General features: G+C 48.8%; 1 protein-coding gene across 1 annotated transcript in view; it reads right to left on the bottom strand.

Annotated features, from left to right (window-relative positions):
* Positions 1–49: 49 nt before the first annotated feature.
* LOC310771699 (xylosyltransferase 1-like) overlaps positions 50–12,500 on the bottom strand; it is a gene marked incomplete at both ends in the record, with an annotated part of 34,271 nt that continues 21,820 nt past the window's right edge. The window contains 4 exons of the mRNA XM_083664245.1: positions 50–315; positions 5,702–5,878; positions 6,655–6,871; positions 9,100–9,180. Of these exons, the coding sequence (XP_083520371.1) occupies positions 50–315; positions 5,702–5,878; positions 6,655–6,871; positions 9,100–9,180 (741 nt within the window). The remainder of the gene's footprint in view (positions 316–5,701; positions 5,879–6,654; positions 6,872–9,099; positions 9,181–12,500) is intronic.

The raw sequence follows: 12,500 nt of genomic DNA, 5'->3' as shown, positions 1-12,500 counted from the left end.
TGTGTGTGTGTGTGTGTGTGTGTATTCATCTGGTGGTGACAAAGCTAACCTGCAGCTATTGTCGTGCGGGTCTCCCTGCAGAGAGGCAGCAGCCCGGGCCAGACCCAGCCGTGAGAAGGAGTGGTAGTGTGTGAGCTGTGTGTCCGACAGGCTGGCTACGCCATCCGGCTCCTCGTACATGTTCTCCCAGTAGGCCTGGAGCCCCGTGGTGCCCTGAGGGAACGGTCCAAACAGGTAGGCGTCCAACTGGTTCACTATCTCCTGGTTCACGCTGGACTCAAACTTTCTGGCGAAGAAGGTGGGCCGCGTCGTTTGCTGTAGAGGGAGAGCGGGAATAGAAGGAGGACAAAGAAATGCGGGATGAGATGAAACGAAGCAAAGGAGAGAGAGAGAGAGAGAGATTTGTGAATGACTATTAAATCAAAAATGCTCTCTCCTCAGCCTTTCGCTTCCGCTCTCTTGCAGAACAAATGGCTTCCATGTATTAAGTCTAGGGCCCTGTATGTAGTCTCTTAAAACAGACTGTCTCATCTATATCCGGCGAATGCAGCTATACACAGTCTGTACGTTACACCCCCAGAACATGCACAAGGAAGTTGGGAAAAAACCTTCAGACAGGAAAGAAGTTCGACGGAATCCGACCAATCACGACACGTGTGTCCACGAAAAATGCGGCATATTGGATTCTGATTGGACTAATGAGCGGAAGACCCGCCTTTCCGCGATTCTGATTGGACTAATGAGCGGAAAACCCGCCTTTCTACTTCCCATTCCGGTTGGTGCATGATTCTCCCCCATGAAGTACAGACGGTATGGCGGAAGCATTTGAAAATTGCGGAAGCCAACTCGTCTGTTCTAAGAGACTACCCTGTATGTGGTCCCCATCAGCCAGTCACTCATGAAGCCAATGGGAAAACTCAGCGCAGACTACTGTGATGTCTGAGTCAACAAAGGGAAATGACTCTACTTGCGTCCTCCCTCTTCCCACAAGTTTTCTGACTTGACTACTTTAAAAACACAACTCAGCCAAGACAGCCTCTGGGGACGCAGTCAAGGTTTGTGATGAAGATTTCAGCAGGGTAGGGTGTCAGAGAAGGAACAGGGGACGTCTAGGAGAAATTGAGGAGAAAATACTGTTGCTTGGTCTTTATTTGTCACAGTCTGGCTTCCTCACCTCTGTCTCACCCTCTCTCTCTGTCCCACACTGTTGCTTGGTCTTTATTTGTCACAGTCTGGCCTCCTCACCTCTGTCTCACCCTCTCTCTCTGTCCCACACTGTTGCTTGGTCTTTATTTGTCACAGTCTGGCCTCCTCACCTCTGTCTCACCCTCTCTCTCTGTCCCACACTGTTGCTTGGTCTTTATTTGTCACAGTCTGGCCTCCTCACCTCTGTCTCACCCTCTCTCTCTGTCCCACACTGTTGCTTGGTCTTTATTTGTCACAGTCTGGCCTCCTCACCTCTGTCTCACCCTCTCTCTCTGTCCCACACTGTTGCTTGGTCTTTATTTGTCACAGTCTGGCCTCCTCGCCTCTGTCTCACCCTCTCTCTCTGTCCCACACTGTTGCTTGGTCTTTATTTGTCACAGTCTGGCCTCCTCACCTCTGTCTCACCCTCTCTCTCTGTCCCACACTGTTGCTTGGTCTTTATTTGTCACAGTCTGGCCTCCTCACCTCTGTCTCACCCTCTCTCTCTGTCCCACACTGTTGCTTGGTCTTTATTTGTCACAGTCTGGCCTCCTCACCTCTGTCTCACCCTCTCTCTCTGTCCCACACTGTTGCGTGGTCTTTATTTGTCACAGTCTGGCCTCCTCGCCTCTGTCTCACCCTCTCTCTCTGTCCCACACTGTTGCTTGGTCTTTATTTGTCACAGTCTGGCCTCATCGCCTCTGTCTCACCCTCTCTCTCTGTCCAACACTGTTGCGTGTTCTTTATTTGTCACAGTCTGGCCTCCTCGCTAGGGATGCACCGATCCATCGGCACGTGACCGGAAATGGCCGATTTTCACGTGATCGGCCTCGATCGGTGATCTGCGCCGGTCACTCTAAATAGCCGATTCTGTGAGCCGATTTTCACATGACGTGCGCGCACCCCAAAGCACCCAGCCACCACACCACACACGCCAGCATACCACCTTCCTCGTTGTGGAATTTTTTCACCCTCAGTGAAGTAGACAAAGCCCGCAGTTTGTCACACATGCTAGTCGAAAATAAGCCGTGGAGACAGAGGTGCGGCCGAGTCCCGCTCGGCTGGAGTCCAGTCTGAGCAGCTCGCTTCACCTCACTGGCCCCTCTCGCGCGGTGAACGCGAGCATTGTGTCCACTATAACCATTCCCCGACCTGCCTTCTCCATTCCACATCAGCGCTGCTGCCTCAGCCTGTCAGTCATGTTGTAACGTGGATACAGGAGAGACTATTTGTTTCGTATTGCAAATAGAATGACGGACATAATAATAAAAATGCATCGGACTCACAAGTGTGCAAGGTTTTCTGTGCGTGACGATTTTTTTCCGGGTGGCAGATTAAAAAAAACGCATACGAAATTTCGGACTGTGTGTAAACTCCGCCTGATATTCAGACTGAAGATCGTTACTGTAACTCATAAACTCATTTCCCCTCTACTCAAGAGGACTGGTCTGGAGCCAGGCTTAGGCTATTGGATTTTATTTAATTTTTGTATTCTGTCCAGTAACCTGGAACACTTTTATTTTGAGATGTGTTTGAGTGAGATGGTCCTACTTCATGCAAATGATAAGAATTGTTATATGAATCTTAATTTTCAAACAAAGTTACAAAAACGTTTGTGTAAGCTGTCAATTGTTGTTCTTAGAAAGAAAATCGGAATCGGCAAAAATCGGTATCGGCAAGTCAGACTATTCAAAAATCGGAAATCGGAATCGGCCAAGAAAATGGCAATCGGTGCATCTCTACTCCTCGCCTCTGTCTCACCCTCTCTCTCTGTCCCACACTGTTGCTTGCTTGTGTGGTGCATCATGAAATCTGCCGCCTCCACACCTTGGCATACACACAAAGACGTCTTTTCAGTCCCAGACACACAACTATTTACTGTTAGTTAGCCATGTCCTGAGCACCTCCATGCTACCTACTGCAAAAAGGAGCACTAATCAAGCTTTGGCCTGTTTCTGGGTGTTCACACTTTTCTCATGCCGGGGCAGCGTCTGGGCTTCACATGGTACCAGACGATCTGTTAATCCTCCACTCTCAGCTACAGTTCATCAAGTGAGACATGAAGGTGGGACTTTTTACTGTGAGAGCTGTGGTTGTTTACACCGGGCCAGACATTGTCAGATGTTGTTCATTCTGACATTTCTTAAGTTCAGTAGTTTGAAAGCACCGACCTGTCACAGCCTGCCTTTCTAACACACTTCCCAAATGGACCTGCTTCCAAACAATAATGCACTAAAACCAAAGTCACATAACCCCTCTGTCCCCACATACCACCCCTCTCCTCACCTCTCCCTTGATAAGTGCACTTCAAGATCACAAAGCACTATGTAGGAAACTAGACACTTATACCGTGAATTATTCTTCTCAACTGCAATGAATCCAAGTGCACCTTACTTTACAACGTGTTGCCTGTCTTCCCCCTACTCAGAGGTTCAAAGGGAAACTCCGATAGCGTGCTCTAGCCTACGGGATATTAAGTCCCATTAATACCAAGGTCTGGTTGGCTTCTGGAAGGGCTGCTGTGTTCCCAGGATTGGACTTCGCTGTTACCAGGGTGCCAACCAGACCCTGCGGCAGTGCCAAGGGCCTGCGGGTAATGTGTTGGCGCTCGGCTGCCAGAGACGGAGGCCAGACAGAAGGTAGACAGGTCTGGTGAGAGAGAGGAGGACTGTGGTCAGCAGCACTACGGCTTTGAATTGGGTCTGAGGAGCAAGAGGGACAAAGAGAGTGAGAGAGAGAGAAAGCACTAAAAGTATATGACTTGAGGTGATATTTAACTGTGGCAGAACATTTCCACTTTTTACAGCTCTTTTCACCTTTTTTCCCCGGGAGCTTATTAAAAGTCAAACTGCAGCACTGAGTTCTCTGGGGTCCTGGAGTCACTTTACTTTCTCAAATGTACATGTAGGCCCTCTTCCCACCAAAGAAGACCTCATTAGTATTATTTTCTTTTGGTCCAGGGTCACACTAATCGAGACCTAATTCTGCACCTATTGATTTTGAAAGCTGGGGGAAAAGGCTGAATGTTGCAGTGGAGAGGACAGATCCTGAGAGGCTGAATGCTGCTGTGGAGAGGACAGATCCTGAGAGGCTGAATGCTGCTGTGGAGAGGACAGATCCTGAGAGGCTGAATGCTGCAGTGGAGAGGACAGATCCTGAGAGGCTGAATGCTGCAGTGGAGAGGACAGATCCTGAGGCTGGATGCTGCAGTGGAGAGGACAGATCCTGAGGCTGAATGCTGCAGTGGAGAGGACAGATCCTGAGGCTGAATGCTGCTGTGGAGAGGACAGATCCTGAGAGGCTGAATGCTGCAGTGGAGAGGACAGATCCTGAGGCTGGATGCTGCAGTGGAGAGGACAGATCCTGAGAGGCTGAATGCTGCAGTGGAGAGGACAGATCCTGAGGCTGGATGCTGCAGTGGAGAGGACAGATCCTGAGGCTGAATGCTGCTGTGGAGAGGACAGATCCTGAGGCTGAATGCTGCTGTGGAGAGGACAGATCCTGAGGCTGAATGCTGCAGTGGAGAGGACAGATCCTGAGAGGCTGAATGCTGCTGTGGAGAGGACAGATCCTGAGAGGCTGAATGCTGCAGTGGAGAGGACAGATCCTGAGAGGCTGAATGCTGCAGTGGAGAGGACAGATCCTGAGGCTGAATGCTGCAGTGGAGAGGACAGATCCTGAGGCTGAATGCTGCAGTGGAGAGGACAGATCCTGAGGCTGAATGCTGCTGTGGAGAGGACAGATCCTGAGAGGCTGAATGCTGCTGTGGAGAGGACAGATCCTGAGAGGCTGAATGCTGCAGTGGAGAGGACAGATCCTGAGAGGCTGAATGCTGCAGTGGAGAGGACAGATCCTGAGAGGCTGAATGCTGCAGTGGAGAGGACAGATCCTGAGAGGCTGAATGCTGCTGTGGAGAGGACAGATCCTGAGACTAGTGCATTTTGGAGATCGACCGGTCCTGATTTCCCACTGGATACTGTGGAGTTCATGCTGAAAAGGTGTCCCAACCCCAAAGCAAAATACTGTTTACTCGTTCATTTTGGTGTTTGCGTATCTGCCTGTCTCTCATTTGCCTTTCTTTACATGTGCTAGCTTGTGTCTAACACTTCTTCAGCTTCTACAGTACATGACTTTTCTGTCTAGTAGTTGGAAAGACAGCTCTTTAAATGGTGCCCTTGGGTTCAACCCGCCCTGCTGAAATGTCCCTGGACACTGAATCCATAGCAGGTCCAGCAGCTCTGTTCATGGAGGGGAGGCGTGTCCAGCAGCTCTGTTCATGGAGGGGAGGCGTGTCCAGCAGCTCTGTTCGTGGAGGGGAGGCGTGTCCAGCAGCTCTGTTCATGGAGGGGAGGCGTGTCCAGCAGCTCTGTTCGTGGAGGGGAGGCGTGTCCAGCAGCTCTGTTCATGGAGGGGAGGCGTGTCCAGCAGCTCTGTTCGTGGAGGGGAGGCGTGTCCAGCAGCTCTGTTCATGGAGGGGAGGCGTGCTAAAAGAGAGTTTTAGGCATGTTGGGCTTACCTGGAAGCGGTGAAAGTCAGCAGGTTTGAAGTCATTGGGGGAGCAGCCGCACCAGTCCACGATGTGTTTGTACTGACACTTGCAGCCCAGCTTACGGTTCCAGTTGGTGATGCGCAGGTTGTTGTCCACCATGCTCTCACAGTGGGCGCTGTTCTCCAGCACCGTGTGGAAGAAAGACTGGGGATGGACAGAGAGAAAAGATGACATTTGAAAATTGTATACCTTTTATTGCCTTACAGTGGTGTCATAACCTGGCTCCAGACCTTCGAAGCCACGCCCACTCCACAGTTGTGAATTTATGAGTTTATGAATTGACGATGCAATTTGAATATCAGGCTTGTGGTGTGAGGCTTAGACCATCCGATTCACAACAGGAAAGCAGCGGCAGAGAACGGAGATTCCCAGCAGCTTGTGAAAAGCATCCAATTTCTCCGTCAGTTAGTTTAATCTCATCCTTATATACAGTCAGAAAAGCAGTCTTTATTATTTTATATCTTGCCCCTCATTTTATGAGTGTATGTCCGCCTACAAGTAGTTTTTCTGTACATCTTGTACAGGGATGAAAAGAACATGGATTCTATTTCTACAAGTGATTCAGAGTGTTTAGCTGGCAGTCAGCACAGAATAGAACACTTGATTGTGTCAAGGTGGTGTGTGTGTGTGTGTGTGTGTGTGTGTGTGTGTGTTACCTCTGCAGGCAGCAGTGTGTAGGTGGTGTGTGTGTGTGTGTGTGTGTGTGTGTGTGTTACCTCTGCAGACAGCAGTGTGTAGGTGGTGTGTGTGTGTGTGTGTGTGTGTGTGTGTGTGTGTTACCTCTGCAGACAGCAGTGTGTAGGTGGTGTGTGTGTGTGTGTGTGTGTGTGTGTGTGTGTGTGTGTGTGTGTTACCTCTGCAGACAGCAGTGTGTAGGTGGTGTGTGTGTGTGTGTGTGTGTGTGTGTGTGTGTGTGTTACCTCTGCAGGCAGCAGTGTGTAGGAGTAGAAGCGCTTCATGCTGGTGACCAGGTCATCTTTTGAGTTGATGACATATTCCACAAACATGCGGTTGAGCAGGAACCAGTCAGACCCACCGTCCACAGAAATGCCTTCTGGGATCTTACGGTCGCCCAACCTCCACATGTGAGTGTCGCACTCGTAGAACAGGCGGTCCAGACCCTGTTTGCGGATAAACCTAGTGACGAGCGCACACACACACACACACACACACACACACACACACACACACACACACACACACACACACACACACACACACACACACGGACAAGGATATGGTTAATACAATATAGCCTACATAAATATATACAATACAGTATCACTCTCATGTCCCATTATCTTCATAGGTATTGAAGATTTCTGTTATTGTATTCATAGTATTCCCATGATGTCACAAGCATTTGCCTACCAAATATTGTGCTACAATTTACACAGCTCATTGGCTGTTTAAGTGTCACTTGATTGTAATCACCTCTTAATTGATTACAATCACCTGTTATTTCCCGCCCACTGTTGGGCTGCGAAGGTATTGCAAGTGGGCCACCAAATCATTTGCAAAACATTATGATTTCCGTGCAGGGGGGGAATCTAATTATTATTATTATTATTATTATTATTATGTATGATAATGCATTCCTCCATTGTTCAATGGTACCGTTATTTAATTTGTAATAAATTATTTGTTAATTAGCCTATTGCAGGCAGCCCCTCACTTTTAGTTTCTGAATTCTGTGTGGTGCTGAAGGACAGCTCCTTTTATCGTTCAAATAAAAAGTGCTCTGAGAAGGCATTATTTGGCCTCCGTACTGTTTATGGTCAGATGTGTGCCACAAACACTTTTGAGCTTTTCAAGTCGGCCGTGAGTCAGGAAAGGTTGGGAACTGCTGGTATAGACCAAAACAGCGGACTAAATGGTGTCTGTGGTTTTACAGATTTAACAGTTTCAAATGAAAAAAGTATCACATTAAGATAGAAAATACCAATAAACATGTTGCTGTCCTTGCCCCTAAACTGGACAAATCTACAGTTCACAATTGTATCAGCAGACAGATGCAGAGACACCCTAGTCTTGGCTTCTCATCAAAAATTGTTGTTTGAACAGCAGCGAGAACGGCCGCTAACAAACCAACGCCCCTTTGTCACGTTACCGTTGTCTTCTGTAGTGGAACAAACTGGAGATACAGAGAATCACTTTGTAACACGTAGAGAACCTTGTCACCGCCCCTTCTGCACGACGGGCCGCCCTGAAGACCAGGATTGGTTCTGCGATGCATGTTTTTTTTTTAAACTCTCAAATCGTTTCCACCCAGTTTTTTTTCAAAAGTGAGGAGAAAGTTGTCAGTCGCCAGTTAAGCGACGTGGTTAGAGAGTCGAGACAGTTAAGTGACGTGGCTAGAGAGTCGAGACAGAGACACCATGACCCTACAGTACATGCATAATGCATGATGTTACTCCTGTGCCTCCGTATCAAGTGTGAGTTGTAGGAGTCAGGTTCAGGTCAATCGGGTCAGTCAGCTCCCTCTTGATTTACCCTAACTCAAGAAGTAGGGTGTTTGTGCCTGCCGTGTGTTGGCGATGACTGGTTTTTGTGACAGCGGACTGTGGCAGGGAGGCAGTAGGTGTAGCTGATACAGACAGTGGACTGTGACAGGGAGGCAGTAGGTGCAGCTGATACAGACAGTGGACTGTGGCAGGGAGACAGTAGGTGCAGCTGATACAGACAGTGGACTGTGACAGGGAGGCAGTAGGTGTAGTAGCTGATACAGACAGTGGACTGTGACAGGGAGGCAGTAGGTGTAGTAGCTGATACAGACAGTGGACTGTGACAGGGAGACAGTAGGTGCAGCTGATACAGACAGTGGACTGTGGCAGGGAGGCAGTAGGTGCAGCTGATACAGACAGTGGACTGTGACAGGGAGGCAGTAGGTGTAGTAGCTGATACAGACAGTGGACTGTGACAGGGAGACAGTAGTAGGTGCAGCTGATACAGACAGTGGACTGTGACAGGGAGACAGTAGGTGCAGCTGATACAGACAGTGGACTGTGGCAGGGAGGCAGTAGGTGCAGCTGATACAGACAGTGGACTGTGACAGGGAGGCAGTAGGTGTAGTAGCTGATACAGACAGTGGACTGTGACAGGGAGACAGTAGTAGGTGCAGCTGATACAGACAGTGGACTGTGACAGGGAGGCAGTAGGTGCAGCTGATACAGGCAGGCTGGAAACAACCTCACTAGTTTATCCCACCAACAAGGTTAATTAATCAAGGCGCAGATGGGAGGCAATTGGATTATGACTCAGTGACCGCTTTGTGCTGGCAGGTCTATGTGAGTGCACATATATGTTAGGTGTGTGTGTGTGTGTGTGTGTGTGTGTGTGCGTGCGTGCACGCGCGTGCATCATACCTGGCGTTGTCCCTGCCATGGGACTTGATGAAGTTCATGTCTCTGTATTTGGACAGGAAGGCCACCAGCTGGTTATTTGTCCTGAAACAGAAATTAGCCATTTAATCATCAGAATCAGACAATCATGAACAAGCAAAATATCCTTTATTTTTGGCAAAAAATAAACTGACTTTTGATTGGGTAAATAAATGCAAGGTACAACCTCACTTTCCAGCATTTTCTAGAAATAATATTTTTCTTTATAGACGGGTTTAACTTGACAACAAAAAATCTAAATTATTCTTAATTAAACGGTTCAATTTAGAACCAGTGGCCAACCAGTGGCCAACCAGCGGCTTCCCTCTGATGACGCGGAAGTGAATTGAAAAGCTGTAGGTCCTCGAATGGCCACTAGGCGTCAAGGGCAGTAGGCATTCCCCCCATGTTAAAATGCCTGACTTTGTAACAGGATTAAACATCTTTCCAGGCAGCTGGGGCAAAACACGGTTTTGGTCTATATAGCTAATTTAACCTTTTCATAACAACTGTAGGGGGGTCACTCATAACTCGCCCGTTTGGAGTAAAATAGATGATAGAAAAGGGGGTGATTGACAGGTCGCCTGTCCAGTGATCACGCAGCTTGCCGATCACGCACCAATAGCAGGCAGAGCTGCGGCTCTGGGAAACCCCCATACTCACGTGAACTGCGTAAAGACTCGACCCATTCCCTCCCACTCTGTCGACGAAAAATCAAGATGGCGACGGCCAACGTTTCAACTCCAAATGGGAGACCAAGATCAATGCGATAGCTCTGTCCATATTATTTAGGTCAGTGTTTAGAACACTGCAACAGGTTCAATTTGAACCCCAGCTCACGTCCTGTTGCAGTGTTTGCTATAGAGAAGGACAGGACTGACAATTCCATGAGAAACGACTATACAGTACCTGTAATGTGAGAGTTTGGTCAATTAAAGACCCCGCACTGCTCTCAATCTCAGTCACTCACTCCCCTCAAAGCTGTTCAAACTATTCAGCATTATACAAGAGATTGCGCTCTCCTTGATTGTGATGAATGACTCCATGCTGGTATTACATTGTGGAGCAGTGTCCCCCCTGATCCAGAGTGGCCCCCCTGATCCAGGGGCCAGACAGGCTAAAAGCTTTGCTCTGCAGGCTACGGGCCAGTCGATGGCTCCAACATCTCAGCTGTGGTGGAGCTTGTGTGTGTGTGTGTGGCTTTCATGATGGCTCAGTTCGCCTTTGGAAAAGAGCAGTGAGGTTCTGCTAAGAGGCTGGAGGATCAGTGGGCAGAGGAGGGAGGAGCGCATATTAATGTCATTTTCTCTTGAAGGAGCAATTTCACAGCCTGGGGGGCTTATCTTAGGAGGACCTCAGCCAGAAAGCCCAACTGATGATATGCTCTATAGACATATGCAATCCCTCTGTCTCTGTCTCTCTCTCTTTCACTCACTCACTCACACACATGCACACACACACACACACAGACACACACACACACACACACACACACACACACACACACACACACACACACACACACACACACACACACACACACACACACACACACACACACGCTGTATGTACACTATGTGACTGTATGCAAATTCAGAATATACATGCATACAGACATGCAAATGCTTGTATACTGACCTATATTCTATACAGTCAATGGACAGACCGAGGGGGCAGATTTCTACTTCCACACAGCCTGGTTAAAGAAACGGTTTTGGTTTGTATACTGTAGCTGATTTAATCTTTCCTTTGAATTTTTATATAACTCACTAGTGATGCGCGGGCCGCAGTTGTAACTGCGCTGACCGCGGATATCTGAAAAATAAACATTCTGATTAATAGTGGATGGGTTGCGGGCAGGTGAACTGATGTGTCATTAATGAGGAAAGCAGAAACTGTAGCAGAAACTGTAAGTACGTTAAGTCTCCCCAAAGCGAGACTCGCTCCTTTATAGCGTTGTGAAATGTCGGTGCATGGCGGGCGCGGATCTATAAATAGTAGGAAATAATTAGCACGGATTTATGGTGGGCGGATGGTTCATGCATACACGTGGAATAGGGTGGCATAAAAGCTCATCCGTGCATCTCTATAACTCACCCATTTAGAGTCAAATACACGATAGAAAAGACTATGTTTTGGGCGTGATTGACTGTCCAGTGATGGGCGCAGCTCGCTGATCACAGAGCAATAGCAGGTGGAACAGTGGCTCTGTGGGAAACCCGCGGTCACGCGAGCTGCGTGAAAACCAAGATGGCAGCGGCCAATACGCCAAACAGAGACGCTCGAAAAGAGTCCACAAATCAATAGATACAGTCGGTATGTACCCCCCATATATCTCAATGGGCTGACTCACCAAAGGACGGTGCTGCGGCTCTACACTACAGGATTGGGGATTCTAGAGCAGGTACATAGACGTCTGTTCAGATGTGCGTTTACTGCGGGGGTTAAATCCCCAATCGTGTCTGCCTGGGCTGGGCTAGCAGCTAAATGCTAACTATGCTGAATGGGGAGAACGCGGGGATTTACCCCACCCTGACCACGCCCCCAGCCAGCTACCCCAGTGTTTATGACGAGACATCGACTCAACCTCTGGGTGACATCACACACACTGTCCATCAATTTGAGTGACATTGATACAGACACACATATACACACATAACATGATATACAACATGGTGTACAGAAACACATACAGCCATCCCCCCTCTCAATCTCACACACACACAGACACATGCGCACACACACACACACACACACACACACACACACACACACACACACACACACACACACACACACACACAGACACACACACACACACATGCACGCACACATGCACACACACACACAAACAGCAGGGGGGAATTCATGTCAAGCTCCAGATTTGCCACCTGAGCGGTCACCCCATCTAATGGCTCTGGTTTGCTTACCGTCCCGGCTGCCCTGTCTGTCACTCTGTCGGCAATGGTATTCACTCACACACACACACACACACACACACACACACACACACACACACACACACACTCACTCACTCACTCACTCACTCACTCACTCACACACACACACACACACACACACACACACACACACACACACACACACACACACACTCACACACACACACACACACACACACACACACACACACACACACACAGTCTGAGCTTCAACAGCACCTGCACCCCCAACAACGTGCACCAGAGTCCTGCACCGGGTCGGGGTTCCGCGGGGCCCCGCCGGGTACCCGCAAAAAAATGCGGGGGGCGGGTAAAAAATACACTTCTGTAAATTGGTGGGTCGGGCGGCGGGTAAAAATTAATAAATGCGGACGGGCGGCGGGTGGAACAACGACAACGTATGAGCCTTGTATGTTTTTCTGTTGC

The sequence above is a fragment of the Poromitra crassiceps genome (genome assembly GCF_964638095.1).
Source record: "Poromitra crassiceps genome assembly, contig: HAP1_SCAFFOLD_1057, whole genome shotgun sequence".
Taxonomy (NCBI): Eukaryota; Metazoa; Chordata; class Actinopteri; order Beryciformes; family Melamphaidae; genus Poromitra; species Poromitra crassiceps.
This window is presented reverse-complemented; position numbering and strand designations above follow the sequence as displayed.